This window comes from Ochlerotatus camptorhynchus, unplaced genomic scaffold, assembly GCF_037179485.1.
Source record: "Ochlerotatus camptorhynchus isolate MF236.1 unplaced genomic scaffold, CSIRO-AGI_Acam_v1.1 ptg000246l, whole genome shotgun sequence".
NCBI classification, from domain to species: Eukaryota; Metazoa; Arthropoda; class Insecta; order Diptera; family Culicidae; genus Ochlerotatus; species Ochlerotatus camptorhynchus.
The window spans coordinates 68,144-88,982 of record NW_027040736.1 but is presented as its reverse complement, the minus strand read 5'-3'; the positions used below and the strand labels follow the sequence as shown (position 1 = coordinate 88,982).

The 20,839-nt window shown below is 42.2% G+C and overlaps 2 protein-coding genes across 3 annotated transcripts in view; one reads left to right on the top strand and one right to left on the bottom strand.

Annotated features, from left to right (window-relative positions):
- Positions 1-18,538, top strand: part of Ssu72 (Ssu72 CTD phosphatase) — a 26,170-nt gene extending 7,632 nt beyond the window's left edge. For both annotated transcript variants that reach the window (XM_065226168.1, XM_065226169.1), the window contains exon 5: positions 17,897-18,538. In XM_065226168.1, the coding sequence (XP_065082240.1) occupies positions 17,897-17,998 (102 nt within the window). In that variant the 3' untranslated portion in view covers positions 17,999-18,538. The remainder of the gene's footprint in view (positions 1-17,896) is intronic.
- Ns3 (nucleostemin 3) lies at positions 18,437-20,839 on the bottom strand. The gene is made up of 4 exons (XM_065226167.1): positions 20,518-20,839; positions 19,643-20,452; positions 18,880-19,581; positions 18,437-18,815 (listed from the first exon to the last, which is right to left on the bottom strand). The coding sequence occupies exons 1-4, from the start codon at positions 20,608-20,610 to the stop codon at positions 18,582-18,584; spliced, it is 1,839 nt and encodes a 612-aa protein (XP_065082239.1). The 5' UTR covers positions 20,611-20,839; the 3' UTR covers positions 18,437-18,581.

Here is a 20,839-nt window from a genome sequence, read left to right as displayed (position 1 = left end):
CCAGTGGAAGTCAGGGAAGTATTACGGTAACTAAACAAAAAATAATTTACTCGGTCTTGTAAATCTACATGTCTGAAATCTGGATCTATGAGGATTTTTGTTAAAACCTCTTTCGTCACTCTTACTAATCGTTCTGCTTGTCCATTACTCTGTGGATGATATGGTGGGCTTTTCATAGCATGGATCCCTTACCTCTCAAGAAAATTTACGAACTGTGTTGAATTAAATGGTGGTCCATTATCCGTCACCACAATATCTGGTAGGCCGAACCTAGCGAAGAAAGCAATAAATTTCTTGATAACCTTTCCTGCATCTGTTCCAAACCTCATCCAATCTATCTCCAACCATTTAGAATGGCTATCAACAATCAACAGGAAAGTCTGTTTCTCAAAAAAGAAAAAATCAGCGTGAACTCTACTAAAAGCTTTGTTGGTGGGGATCCACTCAGAAAGGGTTTTTTTCTGAGACAATAGCCATTTTCATGCAAGCATCGCAATGTTTTACATAAGATTCAATTTCGTCATTTATCCCTCTCTCCTCTGCAACGAACCTAGTATTACTACCCGATCCTGGAAAAGCAGGCATCCTTTGACTTCTTCTAAATCTTGATGTTGGGAATATATATCTCTGAACCATTTGTCGATACGTTCAGGCCAACCATTTTTTATAAAAAACATTATTTGTTGCAAATATAAATCTTTTTTTGTCTCCTCAGCTATCAATATAAAATCAAGAGGAAATTCTTCAGAGAAGTTCAGACTTTTGATGAAGTGTTTTTCAAAATTACCAGGAACCTCATCCTTCAACGGAAACCGCGAACAAAAATCAGCGTTGCCCATTCTTTCGGAGGGCCTGTAAATGATTTCAAAATCATAAATGGACAGCTCCATAATGTAGCGTTGAAGTCTAGTAACAAATATTGAATTCCGGCCAGGTTTTCCAAGGATTCCAATTAAAGGCTTATGGTCCGTAAATACAGTAAACTTCTGCCCGTATAAAAATTTATGAAATTTTTTTATTGTTGAAACTACAGCTAAAGCTTCCAAGTGTAGTATGGGATATGACTTTTGAGCATTGTTTAGTGAAAATGATACAAAACTTATTGGTTTCTCTTCACCATTAATCACATGTGAAATAACTCCTCCAAGTCCATACGATGACGCATCACTACAAACAACAATTGGCTTTTTAGGGTCGTATAAGGTTAAAACATTCGCATTAAGCAGCATTTTCTTACATTCGAGAAAAGCTTTGTCACAAGGTTGATTCCATTCAAATTTAGTATCCTTTCGCAATAAACGGTACAGCGGATTCAAAACTGATGATAAGTTTTGAAGAAACTTTCCATAAAAATTAATAAGTCCAAGAAATGCTTTCAATTCAGTGACACTAGTAGGTGGCTTAGCTTCTTGAATCGTTTGAACCTTTTCAATATTTGGTAAAAGGCCATCTTTTGTTATGATATGTCCTAAGTAAGGTAACTCCTCAACGAAAAATTTACATTTTTTGTAATTAACCTTAATATTGGCCTTGTTCAAACGATCCATAACAAGCATCAATTTTTTATAGCAATCATCGAAATCTTTTCCAGCAATTAACACATCGTCAAGATAACAGTAGACACACTCAAGTCCTTTCAAAATAGTGTCCATAATCTGCTGGAAAATTGCGGCGCTGGATGATGCACCTTGTGGTAGTCGATTGTATGAATATAGCCCTTTGATTGTGTTAATAACAACAAACTGTCTCGATTTTTCAGAAAGATTCAGCTAAGTGTATGCCGATGTCAAGTCGAGTGCACAATAAACTTTACAACCAGCTAAAGAAGCAAACAGATCTTGAGCTGTGGGTAAAGGGTAAGTGTTTGGAATTAAAACCTTGTTAATGGAGACCTTACAGTCTATCACTAATCGTATGTCGTTATCCTTTTTGATAATCACTACAACTGGGGAAGCCCACAAACTCGTCTTTACTGGTGTGATGATGCCGTCATTTTCAAGAGTATCTAAATGATTCAGTACTTTTTCACGCAAACGATAAGGCACATCATATGCTTTTTTGAATATTGGCCTGTCTTCTCGAAGAACTAAGTCTGCTTCAAACCCAACAATAGGTTTTGAAAAATCACGGGAAAAAATACTAGAATATTTAGTTTTGAATTCATTTAATAGTTTATCTTTGTTTCCGTCAACAACTGTGTTATGAACTGGTAAAAATTCAGAAAATTTATTTCTCCACCCATAACAAAACATATCCAACCAATCTCTGCCTATCAGAGGAATAAATTTTTGTTCACCATCTAAAACGATGAGTTCAACTTGTTCTATTTTTCCATTCAAGAAAACAGTCACACATACTTTCCCAAAAACTTCTAAACTAGAACCATTAATTACTAGCAATCTTTTCTTGCAATTCTTCACAACAATATTGCTGAAACTTTTTAAAAAATCAACTCTGCTCATCACAGATACAGCTGACCCACTATCGATTTCCATTGAAACCCTTTTATTTTCAATGGTGGCTTCAAGGAGACAAGGTTCACTAACATTGTTAATCGATTTTACCATTAGACAAGGATATTCACCTGACTCATCACTGTCACTCTTATAGTCTACCTTAAGACGTTTAAAATACTCGTGAACTTTGTCTGGCTTCGAAGTCTCCTCCACAAATATCATATTTGTGGATAGAAATTTGCATATCTACCACGGCTGACCGATCTGTCGTCCGATCGTGACCTTCCTCTAAATGCTCCACGTTTGTCATAAAATTCACGACTTCTACTTCGCATTCTACCACGACCACGTTCTCCTTCAAATCTGTCGAAACGGCTAGACCTATTGCCCAGGCGGTATTTCACCGAATTTACACTTACTTCAGAATTAATCGCTTGTGCCTGGGAAACGGTTATTTCGCTATTTTTGATTAAACGCTCTGCTGTCCGAACTGTTAAATTTTCCTCGTTCAGTAGTCGCTTTTGAAGATCACGATCAAAAACTCCAAAAACTAATTGGTCGCGGATAGCATCGTCGCGATGGTTGTCAAATTCACAAGATTCCGCCAGCAATTTGACCGCAAGAACGAAATTTTCTCCCGACTCAGATGGGCCTTGTTTCCTACACCTAAATTTGTATCTAAGTACAATGGTCGAGTCGATTTTGTCATATCTCTCTTTTAGTTTCTTTGTGATATCGGCGTACGATAAGGTTTTCAAATCTGTAGCTGGGTATAACAGTTTCAATTCCTCAAAAACTGTTATACCCGCTAGGCTAATAAAAATGTCCTTTTTGCGAACCACTTCAATGTTGTTAGAAGAAAAAAAGTATTCTACCATTTCGACTTAATTTGAAAAAGACGTGCCAGGCACGTAGGGGTCAACAGCACCAATCAAAGCCATTTTTTTACTGCACCTGATAAAATAACCACAGGGTGCACAATGGTCAATACGACAATAGGAAAAAATGAGAAGAAAAGATCACGTACCTTTTATTTCTACCCAACAGTCGTCCTGAACGTCCTTGAAAAATTCCAATGGCGGTCCCGCCAGCTTACCCGCCGGTCTTCTGGTAGCACTTCTTGCCCTTTTTCGTCGCTCTTCCGGTTTTCTTCTGCAGTTTACACTTTTTCCTTCGCTTCCGATTTGTTTGCACTTTATTTTTATTAATTTTTTTTTTATTTTTATTAATGTTTTATTCATTTTGGCAGTAATTGTCAGTTGAATTTTTCAATAAACAATAAACAACAATAAGCAACACATCTCGTACGTCGTCGACAAGTCGTCAAGGACATTGGGCTTTATCTTCAGAACAGCTAAGAATTTCGCCGACATCCATTGCCTCAAGTCACTGTATTGTTCCCTGCTACGTTCCATTCTAGAATATTGTTCTGTGGTTTGGAGTCCGAACTACAACAATGGTACTGAGAGAGTCGAGTCCGTTCAACGCCGCTTTCTGCAATACGCGTTGAGAATGTTACCTTGTAGAGACCCGCTTCATTTGCCCAGCTATGAAAGTCGCTGCCAGCTGATCGACTTGGAGCCTCTTCGCACCAGAAGAGATACTTCAAAAGCCCTGCTTGTCGCGGACACCTTACATGGCAGAATTGATTGCATGGCAATGTTGGAGCAAGTAAACATTAACAATCAACGGTGCAATAGGCGGACTGCAGCGAGTATTTAACCGAGTTTCATCAGTATTCGATTTTCACCTGCCACGACTAACACTTCGGAGACGTTTCCCTTCATTCTTCTCCAGAAATGGAAACAGTCAATTATCATGTTTTAATGTTTTGTAGTTTTAACTTAAGACTTTAATTTTAATTTTAAGTTAAACCATCATTGGGACCATATCGAGTCTGTTGATGCTGACAAATAAATAAAAAATAGAGATTCAGGTTCCCAAGGTCCTTCCATGGACGCGTGCTCTCCTTGATTTTCCTTAGAAGTGGTCCTTGGTTTGCTAACCATTCTTCTTGGAAACCCGGAACGCGCCGTAGAAAGCCCCATGGAAGCACCCAATCCCTCCGTCTCAGTCCTGCCATCAGCAGCCTTCGTTCATCATAGTCGTTCCGGACCTGCTGTCGGATGCGGAGAGGAGGGGTTCTTCCAACCCACTCACTATGGCGAGTATCCAATGAGACTTGATGATGGTCAGTTATTGCCTGATGTATCTGTGATTTCCAGGGAGAGCAGTCGTTCGATTCCTTGCCGCAAGCAGGACGTCGTGATCTTCTACCAAAACGCCGGTGGAATGAATTCTGATGTTGAAGAGTACCGCCTAGCTGTATCGGATCGTTGCTACGATATTATTGTCCTGTGCGAAACGTGGCTCGATTATCGAACGCTTTCCAGTCAAGTCTTCGGTCCTGACTACGAGGTCTTTCGTTGCGATCGGAATCCTAACAACAGCCGTAAATCTACTGGTGGAGGTGTCCTTGTAGCTGTCCGTAGCGGGTTGGAGGCAAAGGCCATCGAGAACGATTCATGGAACAATGTGGAGCAGGTTTGGACAGCCATCAATCTGGGTGATCGCACACTATTTCTATGCGCTCTGTACATTCCACCTGATCGAGTCCGCGACAATGAACTCATCGATACTCACTGTCGGTCAGTTTTCACAGTTGTCGAAAGTTCCACTCCAGTTGATGAGATATTCATTTTTGGTGACTTCAATCTGCCAGGCGTTTCGTTGCATCTGTTTTCGACTTTCATCTCTCCCGTGATGCGCTTCGTCGAATGTTTTCTTCTGTTTTTCGCCGGCAGGAGTTAAGATATTGACTATAAGATATACGTTTTTTTATGTTATGACCATGCTTGAATGTATTTTTTTTTACCATAGTTGATAAGGTTAAAATCATTGGGGCTTCATCCAGCCTGTTGATGTAAAACAACAATAAACCTATAGCCTGCATGGAAGTTTCGACCCATCGCTTGACGTCCGGAAGGGGAACTTCATAGGTGTACCTGGCACCAGATGGTCCCGCCCGACCAGTTTGTCAGCGTCGGAGTTGCCAGTGATGCCACAATGCCCCGGAACCCAAGCGAATACTGTGTTGGGGGGGGGGGGCATGCCTGATGATCCCCTGAATCCACGGATGAGTGGGCATGTTGGACCGGAGAGTAGAAATTACGCTGTGTGAATCAGTGAGGATTAGGACTGGTCGGTCGGATGGTGTGATTGCTGCTTCGAAAATCGCCGCTGCCTCTGCAGGAGCATTGTGGCGGTAGGCTCTAGCTCGTTGGCGAGATCTTTCCCGCTATGCCTATCCCAACTCCGTTGTGCGATTTGGACGCGTCCGTAAAACGGTGCGTATGCCTGGGGTACCCGGAGTTTAGCATCTCCGCGACGGAATGTCTGAGTGCCACCAAGTTGTCTCATGCCCTAAACTGGTCCTTAATTCGGCTTTCGATGCTTAACGGTCTCGATTGCCAACTTTTTCCTCCCAGCCAGTGGCTCTTGGCTATTGGGGGGAGGTCGGTATTGGCTGCTGTACGGAGGATTCTGTTCCCCTCCTCGAGGAGATAGATCCATTCGTTACCCGATGTTTTTGCCAAGTAGGCAGCCGCTTTGATGGCGACTGCGGTGTTGATTCGAAACCGGAAAGGAAGTACCCGGATATAGCCGTTGTAAACCGGTGCAAGGACTTGCAACAGTTTGTCCTTGGCCATTGCGGTGAGCTCCAGGCCGTAAAGTAGACGGCTGTCAATATCTGCCTTGGCTACATGCAGCCGGATAGCTCGGTTGTTAGTGCGGTGCGGCATGGAGATTGTTTTGATAAGGTTTATGCGGGTCTTGCAACTATCCTTAACGCTCTGGAAGTGTTGCGTGAAGGTTAAGTGTCTAAGTGTCGATCAACTCATCATGTCACCGTTTTTTTCCGCTGTAGTTTTTTTTTTTCTCGTTTGAGGTTTTTACTGGAGAGGTTGGCTCCGAAACCAACTGGAAAACTTCCAAATCTAACACGGGTTTTCTCAGGGTGAAAGTAGAGTCTTGGCTAGTGATGATAACCACTCGCATTGGTTTATCTTGGTCCGGGCGGTTTATTGGCAGCATTTTCTCCTCAGTTGCATTTACTTCACTATTTGTGACATACTTTTTCTAATTGAATAGCTCTAGTCAGCCAACTCGCTTTCCGCCCAAAATTTGGGAAAAACAGAAACCTAATCCTGCAAGGTCTCATACGGTCGGGCAACCTCAAAATTGGTAAATGGTCTCCCTCGGGAGTGGCGCTTAAGCCATTTTACTTTCAACGGAAAGGTCGTCAGACTGACGGGTTACCGACCTAAAAAACGACTGCACGATCATCCATGAGCACGTTAATTCGTTGGGCTCGATTTCGTCTCAATTGTGCCCCAATTCTCCTAAAGCCCTACAGTAAAAGTATGGACGACTGTCACCACAAAACTGAAAAAAGCTGTTCCAATCGAGCAAAGCGGTGCATTTTGACGGTTCGATTGGAACAACTTTTGACAGACGTCCATACTTTTACTGTAGGGCTTTAAATTCTCCCGCTCTCCTATTTGGCGACTACAACCAAGCTGGTTTACAGCTGTTTACAGTGGCGTTTCTCTGACAGTGGCACACCATTCATTAATCCTCTGCTATCGCATATGCCGGTTGCTTGTTGTGAACTTCTGGACGGATTTAACATTCATGGGTTCACTCAGGCGAACATTTTTCCCAACCGTAATGGACGTTTGTTAGATCTTGTTCTGGCAAATGACTCAGCATTACCAGAAACTTCTGTTTCTCTACCGGTCGAGCCACTGATCGATCTAGATGCCGACCATCCCGCTCTCGTCGTGTCACTAAGTTTATCCACTCCAATTGAATATATATACCGTTTTCCGAGTGCTGCTTTCTGGACTTTCGCCGGGCCGATTACACTGCATTGAACAATGCGCTTGCGGAAATAGATTGGCACTGTATCGAAACGGTCGCTAGTGTCAATGATGCTGTGGATTGTTTCAGCTCTGCGCTGGAAGAAGTTATTTTCCGCACTGTCCCAGCAAGACGTCCCCCGCAGAAGCCTCCATGGTCGAACCCACGCCTACGTAAACTAAAACATCAGCGCTCCGCCGCACTCCGAAGGTACTGCAGCTCTCGCTCACCGTTCTACAAGCAACAGTTTAATTTCGCAAGTCGTCGCTGTCGAAACTACAACCAATCTATAATCGGCACGTGAGACGCACGGAAGCAAACCTTCGGTCGAACCCGAAAGGTTTTTGGTCGGAAAGAATCCGGCCTGCCTTGTTCCATGTTCCTCGGAGTTGATACGGCCTGCAGCGAAAGTGAAAAATGCAGCTTGTTTGCTCGTCAATTCAAACAACCCAGACAACCAGAATGCACGTATATTCAAAGTTGTTTTCGTGATATACAAACAAACAATTCGTATAGAATGCAAAGAAATGGCTTATACGTACAAAAGTTGAGGCCATATACGTGCATATTTTAATTTAATTTTAAACGAGTAGATTTAACATCATATACGATTTAATCTGTAATAACAAATTCATATTAACGGCGCCGGTGGTGTAGTGGTAAGCGTGATTGCCTCTCACCCCAGCAGGCCTGGGTTCAATCCCAGTCGGCGCCGCCAGGATGTTCTGAGGCATAACATCTCTGATCACGCCTTCCTTCGGATGGGAAGTAAAGCCGTTGGTCCCCGGCTCATGAATTGATGGGTCGATAAGTAGGGTCCAGGTGTGGGAGCTGCCTTCCTGGCGTCGGTAGCATTGGTGCTCAGCACGGAAAACATGATCGACGGAAAACAAATCAAAGAAAGAAAAAAAACAAATTCATATTGAAAAGTCTAACGATGTAATCCGATATAATTTGTGATACAGTACGACGGAAAAATGAGTCATCGGATATAAGTCGGAAATTTGCATTCTATACGATTTAACTTAAACATAGTGCGAGGTATGCCATTCTTATATGCGATTTTGACTTAAACTGTAGCAATTTACGATACTGTCTGTACATTGTTATACGATTTCTGGTTGTCTGGGAAGTCTTCCACGATTTTTCCGCTTCACCGACACAGGTGTTGGTCGCAACCTCCGGGATGCCACGTGATGTTTTTAGTTTTGACATACCTCACATCCACTAGCGTGCACAGGAATCTTGTTAAGGAGGGGCAATTTTTTTTCTATTGTAACGAGGTTACAGACTTCAATCTAATAAAATATAAAGATCCCTTAATTTGTTGACACCCTTCCAATCCTATTCAAAAAAAAAAAAAAATAATTAATTAAAAATTATTTCTTTTTTAAATTTGAACAGTTATCAAAACTAGCCTTCGCTATTATCAAAAAAACGTTCTCTATCTCTGATCCCTATTCGCAATGAAACACCAGATGGGTCTAAGTTGGCGGTTTTCGAACTATGACAGAACGGATGTAGGCCACGTTCACTAACACAACGACTTCGGGAAACGTTCGCACATAAGGGGGATAATAGATCCCAATCTTTTGTAAGGCTGCCTCTTAAAGTTTGACCACGATAGAGACAAGTTCGATAGTGCTCATCGTAGACGAAAACGTACATTGTGCGAGAATTATAACTCGAGTAAAACTTAAGTAAAAGTAAAAGTTAAGTCGTGAAAAAGTTGTTAACGAATATTAGTGAAAGCTAGAGAAGATATTTACGGAAAAAAAGTGGTCATAGAAGCCGCTGACAAGGAGACTGAGTGTCCCATAGGACGCAGCGTTGCTGCCCGAATGAACGTAAGTGAAGTGTAAAACCGTATAAATTATAAAAAAAAAATAAATAGGGTTATAAATCAGCTCTTGCTAGGTGGAACCACTTGCACGAAATCCTAAACGCACGGGACCACCAGCACGTTAAACCTACGGTTCTGTAGTGACAGGTAAAGATAATAGATATGATTCGAGGTTAGGTTTTAATGCTTTTTGTAAAACCGTTTGAAGATTTCCCTTCAAACGAAGGTGTACCCCCCCAGGACCAGTCTAGCGGAACCGTGCACAGTGACACCCCGTGGAAACCTTCACTGTATGTCAGTTGTTTTGGGCCGATAAGGCACACGGCGTGGTGAAATTCGTGACTGACACGTGGAACGGTATTAGCTGACGTGACAGCAAACGTTTGGAAGCTTTTTCCACTGACATCGTAAGCTCACCACCATCGTCCCCGGTGTTCTCGGCCACAAGCTCACCACCATCCTTACCGTTACGTCGCACGGTCGTCGAGGACACGAACCGTCACGTATGTACGCTACCGCCGGAGAGCGAGTGAGTGGCGAGTAGATGAACTACCCAGCAAGTGCACTTGTCCTGCGTCGTGTGACCACGTAGGAATGCGCGCGCGCGAAGAGAATTGGCAAGTAATTCTGAGCAAATGAAAATTGTTAAAACTTACTAACCCTAGTCGTTAAGCTATAGCAATGAATAGATAGAAGAGCTAGGAAAGGAAGTTGGGTTTCGTTAATGTCTCGACAGAATAAAATGGAAGTAGCATGACAAGATTGTAGATTCTTTTCTAGAAAGCTGAAAGCGTGGTCTTCAAAGAGGTAGTTTTACAGGGTACATTCGGTTCGGGTCGCAGTAGTATAGGCTCTGGATTGGCAAACCTACAAAGGACACCAATCTACCCTGAAGTTGTTCCGTTTTTGTTCTATAAGTTGTTGCTTAGCACCGCGGTGTTCAGAAGTTCGGTTTTGGGTTGGAGGTCAAAGACAAGGACTCGCCCTGAGGTCTCAGCCGGGTACGGGATTTTGAGATTTAGCACGCTCCTTCGCGGCAGGTTTCGACTTGTCTGGCGCTTAAGCGGAGGCTGTTTTGTTCCTTCCTTTTGCCACCCTCCTATATCCCGTTACACTATGTTGCATTTAATCTGGGGATGGGGAGTACTCCAAAGTGCGTGGTGTATAGTGTCCACCTCCCACTATTTCCCTACTGTTAAATCTAGCTAATTTTATTTATTTTTTGCTCCGGTGGTGGTTCATCTTCTTCAATGCAAACTACCTTCAGACAGCCAATGGAAATTGGCTATTTAATCCAATCGACGATATCGATGAAGATCGGTTCATCATTACATTGTGCAACGACGTAATCATGTCATTTTGAATACGGTACTGGCTATTTTAGGCACCTTCCGCCAAGTGTTTTTCCAGCACAGGATCGTAGTTAGCCACCAGCTGGGTGACACACTTTCCGCTCCTTCCGAATGTCCACGAAGTGGTCGGCCACCTTTGCAAAGTATGCGCACAATATCGATGAAACGTTCCATTATAGAGCGATTCTGTAGCAGCCTTGCCTCTCTAGCAGCAATCATAGATGTTTTTTGGTGGTCCAGTGCTTCGTCGATACCCTTCCTGGTTTTGAAATTCTTCCACGCTTCCATACTACCAACATGGGTATCACTGCCATTGTGTTTGTCCAGCAACTCGGTCGCTTTCTTCCAATTTCTGAACCCTGTAGAAATCGGACAGCTAGGATCGCCCGAAAAGATCGGCAGCATAATGTTTTTGTATATAATTGGCTTTGATAAGCGCCATCCGTCGTCTGGCTCGTCGTGGCGATGTCAAACGTACCTCCGGTTTGATCTACGAGAAAACACGAGGTGTGCTGAAGGTTTTCCTGGAAAATGAGATCCGTGATGCTGTCACCTACTCTAAGCACGCCAAGCGTAAGCGGCCATGGATGTTGTCTACGTTTTGATGCGACAGACGCACTCTGTACGGTTTCGGAGGTTAAATCATCACCAACTTTTGGAGGCGAACCAGCCCAAGGCTGAAAGCCTCCTTAATAAAGTTAAATAATAATAATCACCAACTTTGGCAACGAAACGGCCCTTTTCAGGGCCAACAAGCTTATTATAGCAAAGAGTTGGAATTTAATTGTGCCTGTTAGTCCACATTCAGAACCATACGCCCTCAACGACCACACAAAGTTGTAATCTTGTAACCAAACTTGGAAGCAGGTGTGCAAGTGATTTTGATCAATTCTCTTCATCAACTATCTCTTCGAAAAAAATACTACAAATTTTGTACGCCTAAAAATCAAAACGGAAAGAGTTAAGATAATAGATGATCGATCAATGGATCAATGAAAATGCTGAGGTTTTGACAGAACTATGCTGTGGCTACCACAGTATTTTACATTTGATCGTCCATATACAGTAGCGCCAAAAGCATGCTGTGGTGGGTTCAAAACTGGACCATCTAAAATAATCAATTAAAAGAACTAAATGCTTTTCACATTTGTTCCGTCCACTAGCGGTCCTACGTCAAGATTCCATTAGTGCCCCTAGGCACAGATCCATCCAGTTTTTAAGCCCTTATATGCACTTTACTATTACCGTAACGAGTACGTTAATCTTGGCCATTTTCAGCGAAAATTGGAGTTTTAATTTTTTCAAATTTTGACCTAAATGCCAAGGCTAATAGGATCATTAAAAAGGTTTAAACAATATGTAACGATTCGCTTGTCAAAATAGTGTTGTGCGCTTTCGTTCCATAAAACAATTTTTACAAGCGAGTACAGGATTGTTAACGGAATGGATTCTTACACGAATTTTCAGTGAGACAACAATCGACCAGGGTTCAATGGCAAACTAATACCTTCTTTTCAAATAGGGAATCCAAAAGCTGTCTTTAAACTTTGTACAGTTGCGAAAAATTCCATTGAGGTTCTTTCGAAGTTTTTAGAACTCTATACTTTTTTTAAATTATTCTCAGTAGTCCTCTGGAATTATTTTTAGAACTCTTCTTGACTTTTCCTCAGCCCACCTTGGAACTGTTTCAATTTCAGAAGAATTTCCTCAGTATTATCCAGAAATTATTCCCGGAATGATCTATTATCGGTACTCCTTTGCCATTTTATTCAAAATTCCTTTGGAATTTCACTCAAAGTTTAATTTTCTCGGTATTCTTTTCGGAATTATATTGGAACTATCTACAGGATTCACTAGAAATAACCCGCTTTTGAAATTCTTCTCAGAAGTCCACTGCTATTATATTTAGAACTCCTCATGATTTTTTCTCAGAACATTTTATAGCTGAAGTTCCTTCAGAAATACTTTTACGTTTCCTCGGAATTCGCTTGAAATTTTGCTTAAAATCCCTTTGGAATTTCACTCAAAATTTGATTTTCTCAAAGTTCTTCTCGAAATTATCTTGAAACTATCTGCAGGATGCACTAGAAATTATCCGCAGAATTTGCTTTGAATTCTTCCCAGAAAAATTTTGGAACTGTCCTAGGAATACAATATCCTTGAGGTTTTTTTGGGAATATTTTAGAACTTTTTTTTTCAGAAGAATTTCCTCTGTATTCTCAAGAAATTTTTCCCAAAATGAGCTTGAAGTTATCCTCGGAATTTCCTTGAAATTTTCCCCTACGTCCCTTTGGAACTTCATTCAAAATTTGATTCTCTCGGTATTCTTTTTGAAATTATCTTAGAACTATCTGCAGGATTCACTAGAAATTATTCGCTAAATTTTCATGAAATCATCCCCAGAAATCTTTTCTTTTAGAACTGTCCTCAGAATTCAATACCCTTGAGGTTCTTCTCGGAAGTCAAGTTTAAGTTGTCTGTCCATTCACCAAAACGTTGTAGTTTTTCTACCAGAAATGTTCAATGAAGCTTGCCCCTTCATTCATCAGAACTGTGCAATTTTTACATCAGGAATTTTCAATTCAGCTTGCCCCTCCATGCAGCAGATTAATGCACATCTTACACCAGAAATTTTCAATACAAACTTGCCCCCATAAAACTTCAACTGATCAGAACGATGCAAATTTTCCACCGTTAATGTTCAATGAAAACTGCTTCTCCAATCTTCTGATTAGTGCAGATTTCCTTTTTCCATTTTCCACCCGACATTTTCAATATAGCTTGCTTCTCCTATCATCAGAATGTTGCAAGTTTTCCACCAAATAAAGCTTGCCCCTATTTTCATATTTTGAGAAAGTTCAGTAAATCAGCTTCCCTCCAATCATCAGAATGGTGCAAATTTTACACCAGAAATTATTATTAAAGTTTGTGTCTCTACTCAGCAGAAGGATGCAAATTTAAGACCAACATTTTTCCGAAAAGCTTGCCCATCCGTTCATCAGAACGGTGCAGATTTTCCACCAGAAATTTTCAATAAAACATGCTCCATTTTTAATAAAGCTTGTGCCTTCATTTACCAGTGCAAGTTTTCCACCATAAATCTTCTGCTCATTTCATTTATCACGGCGATGCAAATTTTGCACCAGAAATTTTCAATAAAACATGCTCCTCCATTCACCAGAACGGTGCACCAAAAATTGTCAGTGAATGCACCATTGTGTGCAATTTTCAGGCTTTGCCTCTTCATGCAGAATGGGGCAAATTTTCCACCATAAATTTTCAATGAAGCTTGCATTCATCAGAACGATGCAAATTATGCACCAGTAAAATGAATAAACCTTGCTTCTACATTCACCACAGTGTTGCGAACTTTCCACCAGAAATTTTTAGTTAAATTTAGTCAGAGTTATTCATTTTGATAAGTCCCTCCATGCACACGCTTGATGATATATTTACACCAAAAATATTCAATAAAAAGCTTTTTCTTCGATTTACCACCACGAAGGTGAATTTTATGAATCTTAAATTTACCCTCTTCTTTTAGCCCTCCATGAACCACATTGAAAAAAAAAAAGAATTACACTGTGGTGCAATTTTTTGACCAAAAATTTACATTGAAGTTTGTCCCTTCATGCACCTTTGTAAAACAATTTTCAGGCACCATCTCAAAGGAATTGACGCAGTGTTTTCAGTGCCCTTATATTATGAAATGAAGTTATTTTTCCTTCAAATCAAGTTATCAAGGAATCAAGTTGTTTTATATCATAATTTTGTAAATGTGGGAATAAAAATCTTATTTATAAAAGGAGGGGCAATTGCCCCCACCTTGCCCCACCCTGTGCACGCCAGTGCTCACATCACTGAAGACATGGTGATAGCCGCAACACGCAAAATGAAGAACTCAGTCGCCGCTGGTCCTGACGGAATTCCCTCGTCAGTTTTAAAACGATGTGCAGTCAACCTCTGCCTTCCACTTGCGCGACTTTTTAATTTCTCGGCACAGCAAAGTGAATTCCCCTCCCGCTGGAAGCTTTCCTATCTGTTTCCAATTCACAAAAAGGAGACAAACGGAATATCGCTAATTATCGTGGGATTTCCGCTATGTGCGCCTGCTCTAAACTTTTCGAGATTATTGTAAATGATGGTCTGTTTGTGTGCTGTAAAATTTATATCGATACGGACCAACATGGTTTTTACCCCAAGCGATCGGTGCAATTTACCTCTGACTGTCTGCGAAGCTTGGATGCTGGATGGCAAGTTGATGCTGCATACATGGACTTAAAAGCCGCTTTTGACAGGGTGGATCATGAAATCCTGCTTGCTAAGTTGGAGATACTAGGTGTCTCGTCTACGGCTGTGAAATGGTTAAGATCGTACTTAGTGAATCGCTCTGTACGAGTCAAGATTGGCGCGACGGAATGTTTTCCAATACACAACCTACAGTTTATTCAATTAAATTGTCAAAATCTGCGTTTTTGCGACATCGCTCATCTTACCCCTCCGCATGGCGAACTTGCCCTCACTTCCTTGCGACACTGAAAATGTATTCCTAACCCTGGAGAGAGTAGAGAACCAAGCATCGAGATCAAATGTCAAATCTGCATCTGACTTCTATATGAGGAGATTTGTAATTGTAATTGTAATTGTTCAGTGCATAGGCTGTGCCTTCCGCTAAGAAGGCTTATCTAGGGACCAACCCCCTAGTCTATACACCTACTGTCCTTCCCGTTGCACTTGTCAGCTCGTGCGATACTCTAGACACACATGGGTGGTCGTATCCGGGTCCTCCCCTGGGTAGGCTCGTGTCCGTCCAGGTTCTGGTACATTAACTTATCTATATGCATGGTAATTATACTTTTAAAGCTCACCTTTTGATTATAATGTCAAAAATGCTGAAACTAAATAAAGGTTAGCGATCCATATAAGGTGTGTGCTGCGACGGAGTAGTAATTGAAGGAAATGAGGTTCTGATGTGAAGTATAGGTAATTCTAAAATAGGTAAATCAATTAATCATTAGCTGCTAACAGTTACTAATAAATGGGTACGATAAATCACTCATCAATGAGTATTGCCACTCCCACTGAAAAATAGGCAAAACCTTAATCATAAATGGATATTCGATTCCTACCGTGTATTTAAAGTAAAGTTAGGATCTTATCAAGCAAGCACACACCTTTTACGATTCTTATCCTACTTACGGTTTCCTGCACATACGACTTTTCCTAGATACAAGCTTCGTCCAGTATACATTGGCTGTCTCCAACCGGCATGATCCTTTCTGTCTGCTTCCTCTTGCCGGTGCAAGTTTAATTCTTCTTTTCTTGTTCGAATTTTCTTTTTCTCCTATTGATCTTCTGGTCGTGTTCCCATTTGTCCTCAGGCAGTTAATATTAGTACATGATAGGAAGAAAGAAAGAAATAGAACAAGTTAAGTGTGAGCCGCATGCATTGGTTACTTATTTGGGTCATGGTGTTGTCTTCCCTATTTATTTGCCTCTATTCGCTCTCATATCGCAACGTTTAACTTTGGATCAACAATAGAAAAGGGCCCATCAGCACTCGTAAACAAACCGCTCCAAAGCCCCCCACTCACAAAGCGAAGGCCACCCACGCAAACCAACACCATCATCGGATAGGGGAAACTTCCACCTACACGAAGATGGTGTTGGCCTGCGTGAGCAGCCCCCGATCTGTGAGGAATGGGCTTTGGACGGTCTGCCCACAAATGCCGATGGGCCCCCCTCCACTGTTGATCCAGAACTCACCCCCTTCCCTCACACTATTATGGTCGGAAAAGAGAACCCATATTTAGTAATCTATCGCGAACTGCGATGCAGAAGATATTAATAGCAAACTAATCTGGAACTGGTCTAAGACATATGACCCAGTGAGTATTGACACCTCACACTGTTGTGAATGAGCACGGACGCGAGATTTACTAGAGTATTAAATGCAAAACGCAAATTCAAAATAAAACTTGACAAGTCATCGTCAATCCCCTTATTCTTGGGCAGGGTCTGACGATGTGAATCTGATTTTGATCAGTGAACGGGCCCCATATGGTACATTTTCTCACTATGAACATGTCATTTCCAGCCTATCTGAACTATTTAATAAATGGAAACCATAACATGGGTTACGCTTCCCCTAAGCGGGCCCTCCGCATCCTATCTCTGTCTTATCTCAAATGCCAATGGTTTGAATGTATCAATATAAACATTGGAAATGACGTACAATCAAATAAACCCATACCCCACTCACTTGGCCAGGCTTCAGAATCGTCCAGTGGGCAGTGCGCTCTACACTCCAAGTTCCCTTTCTTTCAAATTCACCCTAAATTTGATATTTTACCCCTTTGAGTGTTGATTAATCACAATGAAACATTGTGACAGAGCACGGACTTGAGGTTACTAGAGTATTAAATAATCGCGATCAAATGTCAAATCTGCATCTGACTTCTATATGAGGAGATTTGTGCCTCTAAAATGCGAAGTATCGTTAAACCTTGTCCTTAATATGACCCCATGACTCTTAGGCTGTGAACCATTTGCCGAGTTAAATTTAACTCGTGGTTAAAAGTGACATTTCGAAAGTTATTTTCTATGTTCGAAAATCCCTGTGCTGTCGATCGACCGGTTTTCGAGCCACGGTTGTCAAAATTTAACTTCTTGTCTGTCAGAAATAACCATGCTCGGATAGCAGGGTTAATCGATAACTTTCCATCTGTCAAATTTTAACCAAAAGTTAAAATAATCCACCAAATGGTTCAGAGCCTTAATATGACCACACGATAGAAACGTAACCAGCGGTTGAAACAGTTGACGTTTTTTACTACACTCGCTTCGTTGTCGTCCGCGACAGTCTGTTTGTATTCGAACACTCATGCTCTACCGTCGTCTCTCTCACACAACACGAGCGGTAGAATAACATTCGAGCTAAAAGAAAATTATCAAAATAGCTATCATATGACATGTGTGATTTCGTTGAAATTCCTCAATTTGGTGTAAATCAAACCATTCTGATCAGAAATATTATTACTAGGACATCATTGCTTGCTATTTTCAGAATTCACACAAGCACACCATCACCAGCTCTTATTATGAGAAAAACTAAAATACATACATTCGTGACGGTCTTCGGCGACAGTGTCGTATGACAGAGCCTGTCATACGACATTTTAGTTTGGTACTGTACTATGATAGCTTGTTTTGCAAGTGTCGGAGACAAAGGCAGTCAATTATCACAGAAAATGTGTCGACTACCGTGACCGCTTGCAAGACTGAACGTAACTGATGCAAACCCCCCTTCTCTTCTTCCGCAGATGGCCCAAAGCGACGACCTGGACAACGACATCGACGAGCTGTTGCACGATTTCGAGGGCAAATGTCAACGTAGCGTTCTGCACTGCGTACTGTTTTACTAATCTCGGACCAAGTTCGGGCGAGTCTTTTCGTTAAGTCCAAACAAAACAAAAAACAACTAGTACATCATAAGAATCTTTAAGAAACCGATAAAAAAAAAGCAAGCAGCAACTATTTCTAGCTTTGGAAATCCTTTACTTCCTTTCGTTCTTTCCAAATACGGTCTAATTTGGTTCGAAGAAAATTATACACAAATAATAATGGGGTTAAACACAAGCTGGAATGTGCCACCACGGAACCGAGAGCGAGTCCAAGCAAAATAGTGAAACACGAAACAATAACCAAGTTCTGAAGGAAGACGAAGGCGATTTTGTTTTTATCCAATTTAACCTGAAGATAATTAATAGGAACAAACGCTACTAACAAATTTAAACACACGAGGGAACCGTATTTCACTTATACAACTGCAGAAAAGGATACAAACAAACACACATAGGTGATTTACTCTGTAAGAAGCTATATTACGATGCATATTTATATTGAATAAAAAAAAAGACGTGTAATTTCCTCTTTTGTACAACAATAAAGTTACAGAACAGTTAGCGGCGTATGATTCCCCCTCTTACCTCGTAAACCTTTAATTGTTTAGTGTTGATCCAGATGGACATACTTTCGTCGAAGTTTCTCCTTCTTCTCCCGCTTCTGATGCTTCCACGGTTTGCCGGCAATGGTGACACCGGCTTCCTGCGGATTCGCCGCCCCCGGAGCACCCATGGGTAGCCGGACATTCGGAAAATCGCTACGCCCCTTGACGAATCCCGTGGCCGAACGAACTTCGAAGAACTGCGCATCGACGTCCTTGCCGGTGGTGGTTCCCATCTGATCAAGTAAATGTTTGTCACAATCGTGGTTTATTTAAAAATCAAGCGTTTATAAACATTACCTTCATAGCCCTCTGCTGTCTCGGCGGAAGCAGCTTGACGTCGACTTCCTCCTTTTGCCGTGCTTGGAATTTGTGGAATTCGCTCTGTTCCTCGCTTGGTGGAGCGTGACAGTATAGCAGTTTACCATTGACAAAGTCCTTAAGGACGTATCGGGAACCTCGTGACTGATCCGGTTGTCCGTTGGCCGTCATGTAGCCCCGATTGTAGGCAAATGCAAGCAATAATTCTTCGGCGTACGGAGGCCGATTTGGATCTTCTGCCTCCAGCGGCTTGGTGATCATGATTCCGTAGGTATCTTCCAGAACGTGTCGCGGGATTAGGGTGCACAGTCGATTTACCGGTGGAACGTGGTCTCGCATCTGGTCGATCGGGAGGATGCCATTCAGAATCATGTCCGCTTTAGTGGTGCAGAAGCTGGGCATCACCAAACCCGGGCAATCGCAGAACATCAGCTCGCTGTCGACGTAAAGTGTTTGGAAATGCTTGGTCTTGCCGGGGGTGGCCGAAACGGATACTTTCTTCTCGAGAAAAACCGCGTTGATGGTACTACTTTTACCCACGTTTGGATATCCTACCAAGCCAACCGTCACTAACCCTTCGGTGACACGTTCCTCTGTGTGAAGACTTTTGAAAAGGGCAATCAGCTCCGTATTTGTGAGGATGTTAGGATTGTTTCGTATCTTCGTACCGGATGCTGAACTCTGCAAAAGAAACTAATAATCAACCACTTCAACCCCCAAATCAACAACATCTCCAACATACCGCGCTGCCTTCATCCATCAATTCCTCAATCTTCTCCTCCAGTTTTTCCAGAACCTCCTCCGCCTTATCAACTTTCACCTCCAAATCCTTCAACTTCCCAGCCAGCTCCTCATCTTCTTCCTCATCCTCATCCCCTTCGGTTTCCCGTTCCTCTTGCTCCCGCTTTGCCTCCTCCACCGACTCTGCCGCCGAGAAAAAAGCAACCCGCATATTCTGCTCATCAAAATACTTGGCCCAGGCCGTGCGCTGTTCCTCATTCAGAAAATCCGACTTGTTGATCAAAATCAAATTCTGCTTCTTCTCGTCCACCTCCTTCACGTACCGTTCCAAGTCTTCGCTCCGGAACAGCAGCGGATGCCGCCCGTCAACAATCTGAACCACAATATCCGAACGCTCCACCACACGCCACAGTTGCCGCCAGAAATCCAAATTCCTCTCATAAGGGGTCATCAGCATTCCATCCTCCTCCTGAAGCGCGGCCAACCCGCGTCTCCATTCCAGAAAGTTTTCATTCTCCATCGTTTGCAGTTCCTCCGCTGTTGTATCTTTGGTCCACTTGGGCCTCCTCGGAATCTTCAGCAGGCTCTTCTTGTCCACCTGTTTCCGCTCGATGGCCACCCTTTCGTTCGTTGTCAACAAACCGACTTTCGACTTCGGATTAACGTAGGTAATGTTGAGCTTTTCCGCTTGGAATTCCGTTCCAGCCAGTTCTGCAGTTCGGAGAAAATCCTGGAAGGAGGATTCCTCCGTGACGGATTGCAGATTCAAACGACCCCAGTCATACCCATCCTGAACTTCTGTTGTATGCAGCTGAAAGCAAAAATCTCCGATCAATCAAATAAGCCCCTGAAGAATCACCATCTACAAACACTCACCATGCTATTATTATCGACAGTCTTCCGATTGCCCTGGCCAAAGCGGTCCTTGATCAGGGAACGACCCAACTGATTGGCTTTCTTTTTGCCCATTTTCCCCGTTCAGTCACTCACACGAAAACGTAAACACGTGCTTCGGGCAGTACCGAGCCAGTCAAAATCGGGTTTTCACAGCAAAAAAGCAACGGAACAACGCTGATTTTTACACCATTCGATAGTTTAAATCCTTGGGTACAGTTTTTGCAACCTTGTAACAGGATTTTCGGAAGATTTTGTCTATAAAATTTACAAAACTTATTTTACAGGCGTAAGTTCCGCCCGC

Coding starts and splice junctions, on each gene's coding strand:
- Ns3 (XM_065226167.1), bottom strand. CDS start 20,610: ATGGGCAAAAAGAAAGCCAATCAGTTGGGTCGTTCCCTGATCAAGGAC. Junction 20,453..20,517: donor CTGTCGATAATAATAGCATG/GTGAGTGTTTGT, acceptor TTTTGCTTTCAG/CTGCATACAACAGAAGTTCA. Junction 19,582..19,642: donor TGATGGATGAAGGCAGCGCG/GTATGTTGGAGA, acceptor TTTCTTTTGCAG/AGTTCAGCATCCGGTACGAA.